The sequence below is a fragment of the Notolepis coatsorum genome (assembly GCF_963971535.1).
Source record: "Notolepis coatsorum genome assembly, chromosome: 11".
Taxonomy (NCBI): domain Eukaryota; kingdom Metazoa; phylum Chordata; class Actinopteri; order Aulopiformes; family Paralepididae; genus Notolepis; species Notolepis coatsorum.
In genome coordinates this window covers 43515923-43532315 of record NC_140175.1, presented here as the reverse complement: position 1 = coordinate 43532315, position 16393 = coordinate 43515923, and the positions used below count along the sequence as shown (strand labels likewise).

Below are 16393 nucleotides of genomic sequence, written 5' to 3'. Positions count from 1 at the left end.
AATTTCCTATTTACTAGTGAAAGGACTGATACTGGATACCCACAGCTTCAGCTAGTTGGCCACATAAAGTTAGTGGGGCCAAGCCCTGAAATATATGCTCAAACCTACTCCACAGTGCACCCAAAATAGCATGGCCCCATTTATTTGGCATTTATTTTGTGGCTAACTAGAGCTGTGGACATGCTATATGAAGAAAAGCATGGATTGTGCCAATAAAGGACTTATCGATTGACATCCTTGATTCAGATTTATTAGTCATGTCCAGTGTATATACTTTTTACAGCAGTCCAATTATACTTTTTACAGCATACAAAAGAAAAGATGCAAGCGATAAAAATGCATAGTAGCAGACTAGCAGGAGACAACGTTGAGGTAGCTTTGAATTCAGCTCTAAATATAGTACAGTATGGGGTGGCACACCACGTAGCTGCGCTTGCAATGTAATCGCAACGTCCTGGGTTAGAATCCAGCCCAGGACTCGTGTTGCATGTCCTCCCTATCTCTTCACCCAACTTTCCTCTCTGCCTGTCCTGCCTATAATAAAGCTGTAAAATGTAGAAAAAACATATCTTTAAAAAAAAAATATATATATAGTACAGTACAATATAGCACAGTATTCTTTTTGGAATACGGGTATTTAAAATTGCAATGATCTGTTTTGAATAGAAGTCTAGGAAGTTGCTGGAAACGTTACTGCATAATAAAAATTCCTTCAACAGGAGCCATTTTGGTGTGTGGATCTACGCGTTTGTCCATGTAATTGTACATGGTTGAGTCTACATGGTCCATATTCCAAATGGAACAAAACACTTTATACAGTGAATCTTTGAATCTCTACGTGGTTCGCGTAAAGACCATTCCTTGAGACATTTAGTTTGGGGGACACTATTAGCAAAAATGTATTACAGTACATGTTAATAAGGTGACGTTCGCAAGCTATCGGATTCTTTTGAATGGCTCCTTTGTATGAAGTTGGTGGGAGCCGTTATTTGTATTTTTCGCCCCTTTCACTGCCACACGACGGAAGGTTAACCCTTTACTATCACACAACCGACGGCTGTGTGGCAGTGAAAGGGTTAACCTTCTGTGTATTGTCACAGTGAAAAGGTTAACCTTTTTGGTAGTGCAGCAGTGAAGTGTTAAAAAAGAAAAAAATAACTGAGCCATTTCGCTCTTGGAAAGGAATGGAGCCAAAAGATCTGGCTCCCTTCAAAGATCCGTAATTCCCATCACCAGTGCATGTCTATCCTAAAAAATTGTTACTTGTCCGCCAACAGTTTTACAACTAGCAGCTATGCTCTGTGGCTGCTAAGGTTTACTGAAACATTACTATGAGACACGATGCCTATAACTGCAGCTATATAGGGTACTGTTGGTATCAGCATTCAAACCAGAAACCCTTGGACTACTAGAGCAGACGAGACCTTTTGTCAACTGGCTAGTGCTAGTATATTTATATTTTTATATAAACGTTTAATTTTTTTTTTTACAGCCAAATTCGTTTTTAAAATAGTATGATGAACTCCCAAAGTGGAACTTAGATATCTTTAGTTTTACATCATCTGCTACTATTGTCTAAGATAGCGTGCCCAATATAGCCTTTTATTTCCATTTTAAATATTCCAAATCTTCAATTCCTTGCATTTGTAAGCAACATCACCATGTTGTTGAATTCAGAATTCTGAAAAAGAGGGTACATTACAAAACTCCCAAGTAATATTTTACAGCCTGAAAGCTGACGTGAAAGGTACTTTCAAGTAGGGAGCTCAAAACAACCATAATTCCAATATGTTGTTGAATAGTCCAGAATAGTTGTTAAGGACACATGCATCCATGCAACTTCAATCTGAACAAATACAGAAATGTTCCTTATGGCAGTCTGCTCTGAAACACGTCAATCTTCAGTCGATGCCTGACCATTCATCCATTCATCCAAGTGTGTATAAACCTTTTGAGGTAAACGGGCATACTCGGAACAGATCTTACACAACCTTTCTCTCCAGTCGGCATTCCTCTTGACCTTCCAACCGTGTCTCCATGCCAGATAGCCAGCGTAGCTCTCCTGGTCCTTCGCCAGCTCTTTCAAACGTTTCCCTAAGTTCTTTATGGATGCAAACTCATCCACGTGGAGGAAAGAGTGGGGCGGGGCCACGGCCTTGTAGTCGCCCAATGATGCGCCCAGAACGACAGGCACCGCCCCTGACTGGTAGGCGTTCCACCACAGTTTCTCTGTGATGTAGTCCTTGGAGAGGGAGTTCTCAAAGGCCAGGTAGAAGTAGCAGCGAGAGATGGTGGGCAGGAGGTCTTTGGGGGCCAGTGGTCTTCCATTCCATTTCCCGTACATTTCCACAGGAACCACAGTGAGGAGTTCCCTGTACACCTCGCTCCTTCTGTGTCTGGGACTGTAGTTGCTGACCACCCAGCAGACCAGGGTGCTCTTATTCTGAGGAACAGCATCCTCTACCTAGGAGTAGGAAACACGGAAGGGTTGAGCAGCGGTACAATAGAGAATGTAAATAATAATGATAATGATAATAAAGGTACCTAAGGTCCAGGACACTGTACAATATGACCAAAAAGCTGCTAAAAAATACATTAAAAAAAGGGAAAAAATCCACAGTTTACTGGGGAGGAAATATAGCCAGGGATGGAAGAATGTGAAATGAGGGTATTCTTGAGGGTAGCTAGAGTGGCAGTGAGAATAGCTTCAGATTTATGACCATTGAGTGTGAGGTAGTCTTCAAGACAGAGGGAGGTAGAGTATCGGAGGGCTTGGTATGAATGTATAGTAGATTTGTGTGTCATCAGCATAGCAGCGGAAATGTAAGCCATGCCCGACGAATAATATCGCCATGGAGGAGCGTGTGTAGATGATGCAGAGTTACAGAACCCTGATGGACACCTTGTGAGAGGACATGGGGCAGACCTGAAACCACCAACAGTGTTGGGCAGTATTGTGGGGGAAATATGGAGCTTGTCTCTTCCCTCTGTCCCATCTCCCCAGTGTCTTTTCCCCCAAATCTACAGGTCGTCGTCCCCCCCCCTCTCTCTCTATTCTTCCTCTCACTTCTGGGTCTCGTAGCTGGTCACTCAGGGTGGGGGCCATCCAGCCATTCTCTCTACTATTTTGTATGTATTGATCTCTCTGAGTTAATAAATCGTATTAACCGGATCCATTTGACTGAGTAAGTTATTAATGTTCTCCACAGTATGTTACTAGTAATAATATTTATTTTCCCAGCAGTATTGTAATGAATTACTACCTTAATTTCAGTAATAATATTATTAATTTATCCAATCAAAAACCGTTGTTACTCCATTACTTTTATTTTGTCACATCCAAAGATGACGAGAACATAATAATCAATCTCTAATCTATCCAAACTGAGCTCAAGGCTTTGGTGCGCATTCTAAGAAAATCAATGTCAAAAGTGGGGACTCCACTTCAAAGAATACAACCTCAAATCTCCTGAAACACCTGATATCCTACAACAGCACAACAACGAGTTGTTCAAAAGAATTGGCCTTCATCAATTTGAGCCAGCCGTGCTTTTTATCAAGCCTCTGACGATAAGAAAGGAAGCAATTCTGGGGGGTATAATATAATGAGTAGTATAATGTAACAAAGTAAAAGTAGAGTAATAAAGAGGAATGCATTACTTTTTTTTGAGGAACGAGCCCAACACTGACCACCAATGGACAATCATGGGACTAGCAGAAACCTCTGATATGGGACATTAACGTTAGGTTATGACTATAACCAAGTTCTGTTAGTATAGCGACGCTCGGCATCGCTCTCTGCACTATCTCGCATATGTGCACGCGCACTGAATAAAGACCACAAATGTACCTTTAATCCCAATATTCGTCTGACCACACCCCTATCAGCTTACCCATATAAGCAGGGGTGGGGCCACCCACTCGCCTCCTTCCCAAGCTTTCGCCACAAGGCGAGGTCAAAGGCTGCAGCGGCGTCGGATGCAGAGCGTCGCTATACTAACAGAACTTGGTTATAGTTATAACCTAACGTTCTGTTTCGTATTCGCTCTCGCTCGGCATCGCTCTCTGCACAAGGGAGGCCGAGCGAGAGCCAACGGCCGACAAATACACCCCGCTGACAGCCCCCCACAACCATCAGAACAGGGAGGGCCGAGCCCCCCCGACCCACCCTAATGGAGGGCACCCCCCCTATTAGGGGCTTCATGGGAGGGCGACGGACCCGACCGTGCGAAGAGGCACTCAAGCAACTCAACGCACAGGGTGAGCAGACCGTGGCTTGACCCCACGACTACACACACGCACAACCCGCATGCCACCCGGGAACGAACGGAGGAACAACCTCGTTACTGCCCCCAGAATCACGGGGTCAAGGGCAAACCCAACCCTGTGGCAAGGCCGTAGCAGCGGAGCGCGAAGGAAGACCCAGACCCACCAAAAGGACTGGACTCCCTGGAATGGGGGCCCGGAGAAGTCCATGATGCCAGCATCAAGACCCCACCAGGTGGGCACGTAGTGCCCCGCCCCCCACATCGCCAGCGTATTCGGACAAAGGCCCCTCAGCCGAGCGGGCCCCGTCCCCCAAATAGTACACCGCCTGGCACACTGACCCTGCAACAGGCAGTCAGCATGGCCGTAAGCACACAAAAAAGGTTAACCAACGGAAGCAGGCAGCGCACCGGGGAAAAACCAGGCAACAGGCTATTAACCCTAGCCTGGAGACTGCGGACGAGACAGGCGCCAGAGGGGACAGCTGAACACAGCCGCCCCGGCGGAAGGAGCGTAAGCTGGCGGTGTTGCATGACCAAGCCTCCATTTAAAAAACCCCACCCAGAGGGGTCGAGGCAGAGAAGGCTGACACGATTGGCAGACGTCATGAACGTGCAGGGGCACCCTCAAACGGTGAACCCGGGAGTTGACACTGCTCCAACACACCAGGGAATCAACCACCTTGGTGTTACCCAATGCGGTGGTTGTTCCTATAACCCCTCAAGAAAAAACTCCAAAACACACCTGCGGGTATACACCGGCTATACCGCAGTACAAGTGTTTCAGTTTCCAAAAAAGGGTTAACCCAGGCCTACGGGTCGACGAAACATTACTTCGGACCGGGCCTGGCGGTACGGGAAGCACAGGGTCACCAGAGGAGGTCAAAAACCACCCCCACAGGCCCCTCTTCGCCATGCGTGAGAGAGGAGCGAAAAAGAATGGAGAACCAGCCCCTAAGCACACCGTACTTGGTATTCCCAGGCGGTCTCCCAACCAAGTACTAACCAGGACCAACCTGCGTAGCGGCCGAGATCCGACGAGATCGAGCGTGTACAGAATGGCATGGCCGTAAGCCATTACGACAGTGCTGAGTAAAAACGTACCCAACCAGGGTCTCCATAGCGCTTAACCCTGTGACACCCGGACCGACCTGGCATTTCCCCCCTGAAAAAAGCCCAAGTCCCTCAGGGTACCAGAACAGCAGATCTGCAGGGCGGTTAGGTGGCCGAGCGGAGATTGCGTTCGTCACCAGCCCCGGAGCTGTGAGCTCGATTCGCCTGTTCGAATCCAGCTCACAGCTCCGGGGTTGTCACCAGCTTGGCTGGCCGTCTGCACTGATACAATTGGCGGTATCAGAGGGTGGGAGAAGCTGGCGGGGTGGGTCCGGGTCGTTGTAAACAGCGACTCCTACAGTTCGGTCGGGGCGCCTGCTAAGCGCGGATTGGACGTGAGGGGGATAGTGTGGTCCTCCCACACGCTACGCCCTCTCAATGAGAATCCGCGCTGCCAGGTGAAAAGAAGCGGTGATTGGCTGGACGTGTGTCGGAGGAAGCACGTGGTAGCCTCCACTCTCCCAGATGATCTGACTGTGGGGGGTAAGTGCGCAGCGATCAGGAAGGGACTGGGAATTGGCATACGACTAACATTGGGATGGGAGAAAATCGGAGGAAAATGGAGGAAAAAAAAAAAAAAAAAAAAAAAAAACAGCAGATCTGCATCCCCGGCGGACAACGGGTTCAACTGATCCGGACCAGCGTGACCAGAACCAGTCACGTGCCCTAACCACGCCGACATGCCTACTCCAGGAGAAAGGGCAGATATATATGCGTGTCGATCTTAACATGAAAAGAAGGCGCCACCCAGACGTTCGGGCGAACCGCGCCTGGTGGCCCACCCCAAGGGCGTGAGACCCCTCTACATATGTTCAGATCCATTCCGTCATCATCCCCCAGACATGAACGAGAATCCGTCGAAAACCAACCCAGGTCGTGGGATTTGGTCGTCGGAAGAGGAAAAACCCCCATCTCAGTTGCTTTATAAAAACGCCGTTTTAACCACAAGCAACCAAGGCGTGCCAGTCAGTCGCCTGTTTACAGCGAGCTAGCACTATACGTGCGTCGGGACACACCCCCATCAATGAACAGGCTATTTAGACCTGTCATTGAATCCCCAAGGCGCCCAGGGGAACGACAAGAGGGGTGTGACACTTCCTAACTCCAACACTTTTTGAATAGAAAAGAAGGAAGCATCAACAGTATGTATCCCAGTCTACACAACCGGGGGTAAACATTTTTCACATTTTTACATCCCACCACCCTCCCATAGGAAGGAGACGGGGATCCCCAGAGAGACTTCCCACGCAAGCTGTACAGATTGAAAAGAATATATTGCACCTTGAGCCATGTAAAAAATTGGTTTTAGGGCTCGCCGGGGAAGAGGCACTGAACCCATACACACTCAATAATCGAATTGAATCGAATACATATACAATAGAATAGGACACCTTCTAGAGGGTCCACTCACTTTGACAATCTGAGGAGGAAGGCTCTGTACTCTGATGGAGGCTCCCTCACATGGAAGAAGGAGTCCGAACTCACAGAAGGCCCGAATAGGCGCTTGGTGAGGAGGAGCCCTGACCACCCCCCTGAAACAGATCCATCACATGGACCTGAACAGCACACGGAAGTCCTACCAACAGAGACGCGCACGGTGACGTACTCTATGGCGGGGGAATTCCTGCGGTGCACACGCCCAATATACCAGGCCGTGGGACCAGGAAACTCCCTCCACCCCCCCCCCCCGTAACGTGCCGAACCGCCACGTGACGGGAACCTTGAAGGACAGGGGGTGTACCCCTGACCGACAGAAACAAGGAGGAGAGGAAAGGTTACCAGTTCACCCCTTTACGACCCCACACCCATGATACGATGTAATGACAAAAAGAGAATATGACACAGTCATAGTCAGCTCTATGAAGCGTTTGACAGCTCCACACAGCGCATGAGCTAACCTGCTATCTGATTTTTACTAAGGAAAAAACACAGAATAGAGAGGGCTCTAAGAGCCCCGGTCCAACATACACATGTGCTTCTGTGGCCAGTCCAACCCAGTTGTAGGTCACATGACACACACAACCCATCATCACCTACAAAAAATGGCAAAAACACTCTACAGAGGAACGCCGTTTTTCATAATGAGAGAATACATAATTCTCGATTAGTATCGGCCACAGGCCTTGCTAAGCACACACGACAGCGACCAAACAATCTTTTCTTTTAGGAAAATAAAGTTTCTCCAGCAGTTTTAGCACAACCTCAGCAATCAAACTAAGGGTTACATCGCATCCCTACCACACAAAAGACACAATGTAGTGCAACATGTCTGGTAGGAGGATGAAAAAGTCCCCAGGGAACCGGGGGGAAACACAATCCTCTTATTTTACCCTTAATACGGCCAGTTAAAACAGGAAAACCTGTTAATATGTGAACACTGTTCATTGTCATCACAGGCTGAGAAAAGAACATTCTTTTACTCACTTGTCACTAAGCATAGCTTCATAGGTTAGTTACCTTAGTTGTGAGTACACGGTACATATAAACACACATGATGTTTCTCACACAACAACCAGATCATTTTCTGTAACAACCCGATTTGCACGGAGAAGCTAACTGCCAGTGACAAAGACAGTTCACACATAACTCGCGTCGTATCCTAAATGCATTGCAGCAACACACGTTTCGGGAAAACATCGTTATTCACAAAACATTTAGAAAGGTAAAACCAGAAGACGTGTTATAAGGTCTGGTCAAACCTTGTCCTACCCGGAACGTAGATCAGCGAAGTGCAGTCACAAGACACCGTAGGAACACAGCCGCTCCTGTGTTGTTCGAACTGGGCAGCGTCGCCGCTCCAACCCGCACTACAGTCCTCTTTGTTGACGCAACCTTGCCGTCCTGGCTCAGGGCAGGGTCGACGAACATCTCCTGTCAAAGACGACGTCGTAGTCCAGAGTGTTTAAAAACATGTTATAATCAAAGCACGTTCAACAGAGTAGCATTAAGCTAACGGCCGCTCCAACCATTCGGGCGCTACTGCCCCTGCTCGCGAGACGCCGAGCTAACGGTGCACGCGACCAGAAGCGAGCTCGCGGCAGCGCGCGAGGAGCTGAAGCTACCCCGCGCCAGGCCTTGGCCTATAGCAGCAAGCTAACGTTACCTAGTGATCACGACATGCTAGCGCCGCAGCTAACAGCTGACTGGCTAACAGTAGGCCCAACCTAAGTAGGCCATGCAGCGATCCCAGCAGGCTAACGCAGCAGTTAACAGCTGACTGGCTAACCGTAAGCTAAGCAGCTATCACCTGAACTTGTACACAATGACATAACACTCACCCAGACAGGCCGCCGTTCTGAACCTCTCCTCACTTTTTAAGAGAAAAGAGAAACAAGATGTCAACACTGCTTTACAACGGTGATTTTACCAACACCCGACGGAATCAGCACAATACCAAACTGGCCTGTGTAGCTGACTTGAACATGGATCTGCCGCTATCGCACATCCATGCACATATCTCCTCGTGAAGGAATACTCTCATTTGGATATGAAAGAAGGGGCTTAACACGGGACAGAGAGATATCCACTCGTCCAGAACACACAGGGATCACCATTGTTAACGGTCGCGGCCCACTAGTTAAACTAAAATGGCTTCAGACCAAGGTCTTCTGTCGTCTAGGAGACTGAACAAAGACCCTAGCCTGGGGCCGGTTTTCATAAACATTGTCAAGTAGCCCCCATAGCACTAACAGACAAGTGAAGCCTGCCAGCAAACATAACTCACCAGAACCAGGAACCCACCGCGTCTCACAACCGCGGCGCGTCCTACAGCCCAGCTGTGCCTTTACCGCAACCAGCACACAGCAAGGACTGCAGTTGGAAAAGCATGTAGCGGCACGAACTCCCAATACGAAAACCGGTGGAGGATTTTTAGAATGATCATCATCTTCCAGACACTCCAGTACGAAGACAACATCGCCGTATTTTCTCGAAAATAGTGAGAGAGAAAATAAAGATATGATGTCAACGTATCCTTGTTTCCCAAAGCTGCTCCTAATCCTTTCTTCCAGCATGGTGTCAAGTGTGGGGATCTACCGAGGCACTTCTTCCTTGTGGTGAAAGCGAGAAAGAGGCGAGTGGGTGGCCCCACCCCTGCTTATATGGGTAAGCTGATAGGGGTGTGGTCAGACGAATATTGGGATTAAAGGTACATTTGTGGTCTTTATTCAGTGCGCGTGCACATATGCGAGATAGTGCAGAGAGCGATGCCGAGCGAGAGCGAATACGAAACAGAACATTGGGGATTTATGCTAGCAGTGGCAGTGAGGGAGAATGGAGATTGCCCCTGCCCTTTTTTGTGCCCTTTTTGCACTAGACATTGCTAGAATCTAGTTCTAGACTGAGGGGGTGCCCTAAAACGACACTTCCAGTATGTAACTCCATCCTGTAATTCCCACCAGAGGACCAGCAGGACTATAGAGGGCACTCATAAGGATTACATCAGAGATACACGCAGGGGTGTAAAGTACTTGAGTAATTGTACTTCGTTACAATACTTAAGTACTGTTTTGGGGGATTTGTACTTTACTCAAGTATTATTAGGTTTGTATACTTTGTACTTTTACTCCATTACATTTCAGAGAAAAAAAACATACTTTTTACTCCTTACATTTAAAATGCAGACCTACAAAGTACAAATCTCACAGGTCCAACCATTTTAATTAGTATATTTTAATTGTTTATCTGGCCGAACTAACGTTAACGTTATTAATCATGCGACCGCAGGTAAACAGCCAATCAAATCCCCATCAATGGAAAATGAACCCGCCCATACCCATGCTGATTGGTCTTTGTGCAACACTAGAAAGCGGGGCTCTTTGATTAAACACCTGCTATCAGAAGAATAGACAGTCAGATCTGCATTATGCTGTGGTTAATATTGTGATATTATTCAGGGTACTCCAGTATTCTGTCTTTAATATTGTGATATTATTCAGGATAATCCAGTATTCTGTGGTTAATATTGTATTCTTTCTATCGCAGAACACATTCCATTGTGGGCAGAGTGTATGCTTGGTTTCATTCCAGCCTTGCCTAAACACCAGCTGATGATTTCACTAATTGGCTCACCTCTTCAACTAACTCACCTGGTGCAATGTATAGTTAAAATGTAAACTTGGCCCATGATGGAATGAGTTAGACCCCTGGTCTATCCCGTAAAAAATAAATAAAAAAAAATTACTTTTACTTTTTAGTACTTAAGTACATTTAAAAGTAGGACTTTTTTACTTTGACTCAAGTGTGTTTTTAGCCAGATACTTTGACTTTGACTTTAGTCAGATTTTGAGACGGTACCCATACTTTCACTTAAGTATAATTTCTGGGTACTTTTTACACCCCCCACGAGTGTCAATTCTGGTTCACACCAGAAGGAATTTCTCAATATGCAATTGTGCTCCTCTGCTTCAATCACATGTAGAGGCGTTTGTTGTTTGTGGAGAAAATAGACCAGACATCTAAACTATCACTGAAGATTGCGAGCCAGCCACAGTACAGCACATCCTTTGGCATTAGACCCGGATACCATAAGAGAACAGAACAAAAAAGCCACCAAAATACCTTCTTCCTGTACTTACCTTGTCATCTGGAACCCTATCACCTCCATGCTCCTTGCTCCCTGGCTTCTTTGGTAAAATCTCCCCATATGGTATAGAAATATCAGCATCCCTCCTGTAGGATATGGTCAGGTTAAAGATGTTGGCGAAAGGCTTCATGTTCCCGTTGTTGTCAGGGGACTCCAAAGAAAGCCAGGCCCACCTCTGGCCTGGTGGTCGGGGCAGGCTGAGGGGCAGCGACTGTTGGCCATTTATCAGCTCTCTGTTGTGGAAGACCACCACATCAGCTATGGGGAACAGGGAGCGCTGGTCCACCAGCCTGTGTAACAGATATCGTTTTGTGAATATAATTTCCACTTGCAATACCCCTGTTTGTACAGTATTCCTAAAATCAGTTTTAATATATGCAAAAATAGATGCATGAAATAAATTAAGTGTCATGTTGAGCCTAAAGCTTAGTATATCTTTTTTTGATCAATTTTTTTTATTATTATTTACATGAAACAAGACAACACATTAATCACAATCACAATACACAGAACTTCACAGGAAAATAACAAAAACAATAATAATACAGAAATAACAATTTATAAATTATAAAGACAAAAAGAAAAGAAAACAGAGTTCAACCTTTTTAAATTTTAAATTCAAAATTCAAGCGGTACTATCTAATAAATGACCAAATAGTGAAGAAATAGCTAAATAGCTGCCCCCCAATAAAATCCCCAGTTAAATTCAAGACATCACAAAAGACAAGACAGACAAGACATTTCCTCCTCCCCCACCCACGAGACTGCCGGACTCCCCCGAACAAGCACCCCAACCCCGCTCAGCCGCACACGGCGGTCCTGACCTTCTCAGCTGCTGCGAACCACAGGTAGATCCCAGCCTGCCCCACCCCAATCACCCGCGCCGTGGATATCTCAAGATAAATCACATCCAACAGTGTTAGGGACCAGTTAATCACTGTGAGCTTCTCAGGCTCCTTCCACCTCAATGCTATTAGCTTCTTCGCTGCTGTGACGCCCGCTAGGACAACCCTTTTCAGTTGTACGGACGCGGGTAGTGTTGTTATATCGTTCAGGAGTAGCGTAACAGCTGTGAATGGGATAGTTAAGCCACACAGATCTGAAAGTTTGTCCGTTATTGACCTCCAGAAGCGGGCCACTGGTGGGCAATCCCAATACATATGCATATAAGTGCCAGTGGCCTTTTGAGAGCACAAAGTGCACAGAGAGTCGGTTATCAGTCCCATAGCTAATAGCTTTTAGGTGTAAGATAGGTCCTATGAATATAATTAAAATTAATTTGCTGGTGATTGGGGTTGCGGGAAGACAATGCCACATTTGCCCAAACATCATCCCAGTCAAACTCGGGGTCCAACTCCGGGATATCCACACGCCAGATTGTATCCAATGATACATTTTTATACATGGATTGAATTAAGAGCGTATAAAAGTATGAGACAAACCCTCTGGAGGTTGTCCTGTCCACTATGAGCCTGAGGAAGGGGTGTGGGTGCAAAGCTTGAGCCCACGGCACGCCATGCGCCCTCAGCGCTGACCTTAGTTGAAGGTAAAGAAAGAAGGACTCGCCGGGAAGATCATAAAATTCTCTTAAGTCCTGAAATGCACGGAGGCCGTTCTTATCATAAATATCCTCCAGAGTATGAACCCCCCTCCTTTGCCATTGAGGAATATTAACCGGCTTGTGCCCAACAAGTAATTGCTGGTTATTAAAAATTGGAGAGTCCAGGTGCCATGGGCATTTAACCCCACACGACTTCTGTACATTACGCCACGTTTGGATCACGTGAGTTATGATCGGTCCATACCTCAGTCGGCATTTCGAAATAGGGACAGTGGAGTACACCACATCCTGCAATCTTAGCGGTGAGACCGCCGCCGCTTCTAAGGAGCGCCAAGATACAGCATCTACAGGGTCTAGCCAGCACATCAGAGGTCTCAGTGAAAAGGACCAGAAATAAAGCTTAAAATCAGGGATTGCGAGGCCCCAATCTTGTTTCCTACGTTGAGTAGTAGCTCTTTTGATTCTCGGGCGTTTGTTATTCCAGATAAACTTAGATACCATCGATTGTACCTTGCGCCAGTGGTCTATTGGAGGGGGCAGGGGGAGCATTGAGCTAACAAAATTGATCCTAGGCAGGACGTTCATTTTGATTATGGAAGCCCGGGCTTGTAAGGAGTTAGGAAGGGACGACCATCTGTCTAGATCCTGGCGTATTTTATCATAAGTAAGTATTTAAAATGTTCCACTATGGGGATATCAGCTGGTAGTCGCACCGCCTTGGCCAGCTCATTAAGAGGTAGGCAGGCTGATTTGTTCCAGTTAATCTTAAAGCCTGACAATTTACCAAAGTCGTCGATTATTCCCAATAATTTTGTGGCCGACCGGGAAGGGTCATCCATAAAAATCAGTAGGTCATCCGCATAGAGAGCAATTTTGTGTGGTGTATTATTGATCATTATGGGGACGATGTCCTCCGATTGCCTAATAAATTGGGCCAATGGTTCGAGGGAAAGCGCGAATAGTCCTGGGCTCAGAGGACAACCCTGTCTAGAAGATCTGGAGACTGGGAAAAGTGTGGAACAGTTTTTGCCTGTCAGTATCATTGCCGACGGCGAGGCATACAGGACTTTAATCATATGAATAAAATTCTTTCCAAGACCCATAACCTCAAGTACCTTCCACAGGTATGACCATTCTAGTCTGTCAAACGCCTTCATGGCATCCAAAGACAGAACTGTGGACGGAGCTGTATTGTCTTTACTGTTATCGACTACATGCAACAGCCTCCTAAGATTATCTGCAGCCAGGCGCCCCGGGATAAAACCAGTTTGATCGCAGTGTACCAATACCGTCATAAATCTCTGCAGGCGGCGGGCCAGCACCTTGGCAAACACTTTTAGATCGGCCCCGAGAAGACTCAAGGGCCTATAGCTACCACAATCATTGGGATCTTTGTCCTTCTTGAGAAGTAAAGAAATCAACGCCATGTTGACATCTCTTGAGAACTCCCCTTGTTCGATAGCGTAATTGATCATATCGAGCATCAATGGACCCAGTTGGTCCCAGAAAGCTAAATATACCTCGGGTGGAATACCATCCCAGCCTGGTGCCTTACCCCTCTGCATTTCAGCAATCGTCTCCCTTAGTTCCATAAGAGTGATCGGTTTCCCCAGTTCCTTAGCCTCTTCCTCAGAAATGTGGGGTATCTCAAGCCCGCCAATGAACGATTCAAATTTAGAGTTGTCGAGATTAACCTCTGAGCTATATAACTGTGAGTAAAATTCTTTAAAAGTGTCGTTGATCTTTTTCGAATCAGTAGTGACTGTACCCTGTTGTCGCGTCTTGATCGAGGGGATATCCGAGAAATTATCATTCGAGCGTATTTTCATTGCCAATAGATGGCTAGGCCTGGAGCCGTGAAAGTAGTAATTTTGCCTTGTCCTATGTATCAAGAACTCAGACTGTTGTTTAAGTATGGAGTTTATTTCTTTCTTGACTATCTTACGTTGTGTGTTTAGTCGTTCACTATAGTTAGTTTGCAAAGATGCGTATAGGTCCGCATATAATGTTTCCAGTCCTTCTAGTTTTTTTGACCGGGATTTACGCAAATTGGAGGCGAAAAGTGTGACATGACCCCTGATAAATCCTTTCAATGCGTTCCACAGGACCCTGGGGTCATCGACCGTGCCAACATTGATCTGCAAGAATTCAGCTAGTTTACTCCTGAACTCAGAACAGAAATCATCGTTCTTTAATAAGGTTGAGGTAAAACGCCACCTGGGAGCTCTCATGGAGAGCCTGCCAAAGGTTGCCATAAGGAAAATCCCCTTGTGGTCCGAGAGAGCCAGGGGAACCAATGAGACGTCGAAACTATCAAACATATTAGGGGACGTGAATGCATAGTCTATTCGAGAGAAGGTTTTGTGTCTGGCTGACAGGTGAGAGTAATCCTTGAGGGTTGGATTGGATATGCGCCATAGGTCTGCGGGCCCCGTGTCCTGGGCCCACATCCTGAGGGCCTTAGAGGACCGTTTTTGGTCGCTTGTTTCAGAGGACCCGGACCTATCCATCTCCGCATCCCAGCACGCATTAAAATCGCCACCCACAATGAGAGCGTATCCAGTAAGTTCCAACATATTCTTCGTGATTGTATTATAGAACGCTGAATCAAATGTGTTAGGGGCATACAATGCTATTATTGCCATCTTCCTATGAGAGAACTCAACTTTTGCTATAGTAATCCTTCCCTCCGTGTCCGACCACACATCCAGGACTTTGATATCAAGGTTACGTCTTGTAACTATGACGACTCCTTTCGTCTTATCATCGGCTGAGGATGAGGAGATAACGTGATATTGTCGATTTGCTAGCCTTGACACATCACCCACCAATAAATGCGTCTCACTAAGGAGAGCAATGTCAATATTTCTTCTCTTCAATAACCACAGGACACTGGCACGCTTGTGTGGGGCGTTAAGACCCCCTGCGTTCCAAATTAAAATATTCAATTTAGCCATGGTCGAATTTGTCTAAATGCGTAGAGAACATACCAGTGCAGCCAGGCTGAGGACAGAGGCGCTGATCCAGACGGTCAATCCCAGGAGTTCAGAGGAGGAACAATTACACACATATAGGACAACAGTACATAAAACACAGAAAAATACCACCCCAGTTACAACCCCCCCGCCTTCTACTCTAAACCATAACCCACCCGTCCTAATATTAACCCTCCTATACCCACTCTCCAATCCCCTCCCTATGCCCCATCCACTAAGGATGGTCATCTTCCTATCATTTCCCACTGGAATCATGGATCCAATAAGACGCTCTCCACTCCGACCCCCTCTCTAGATAAACCCCTGATTAAACCCCCACTAGTCCAATAAACACAAATAAAAATAAAAATTAAATTCAATAAAGATATCGGTCGAAAACCACCGTGAGCCTTGGCCCTAACATGAGACAACTATAAGGGAAAAAATAGCCATTATTATATAATAACTCAACATCATCCCTGTAACCATCTACCTCCGAATCTGCGTATCAATGTCGCAATGTTATAGCATAAATGGATAAAGGAAAATTTAAAACAAAATTAAATTAAAGCATACCAGCAGATAGTCTAAGGCAGGATCGGATCACAGTTAAATTGCGCAAACAGACGTAATTTAAACAGCAACAATAAAAAGAAAAGGGAAAAAGGGTTATGGTCAAGGTGCACGCATGTAACAGCCCCTCTGGTCAGGCACAAAGGCTGGAATGACATAACCTATATAAGAATAGAATTAAACACCTTCATTAACCGGGGGATAGTAATAAGCTATACCTGACACAACCTGTTATCATATATTGTATATATATATTCAACCGACCTTCTACTACTGGAGCCCAAAGCTCAAAACAGCCTGGATATAAAAAATTAAAGCATAC

General features: G+C 46.2%; 1 protein-coding gene across 4 annotated transcripts in view; it reads right to left on the bottom strand.

The window, feature by feature from the left end:
• Positions 1-233: 233 nt before the first annotated feature.
• Positions 234-16393, bottom strand: part of LOC311237326 (alpha-(1,3)-fucosyltransferase 7-like) — a 148847-nt gene continuing 132687 nt past the window's right edge. For 2 of the 4 annotated variants that reach the window (XM_084325145.1, XM_084325144.1), the window contains exons 3-4: positions 10955-11252; positions 234-2464 (exon numbers count right to left, since the gene is read on the bottom strand). In XM_084325145.1, the coding sequence (XP_084181271.1) occupies positions 1895-2464; positions 10955-11252 (868 nt within the window). In that variant the 3' untranslated portion in view covers positions 234-1894. The remainder of the gene's footprint in view (positions 2465-10954; positions 11253-16393) is intronic. The other 2 variants (XM_084325146.1, XM_084325147.1) reach the window with 2 other exon arrangements.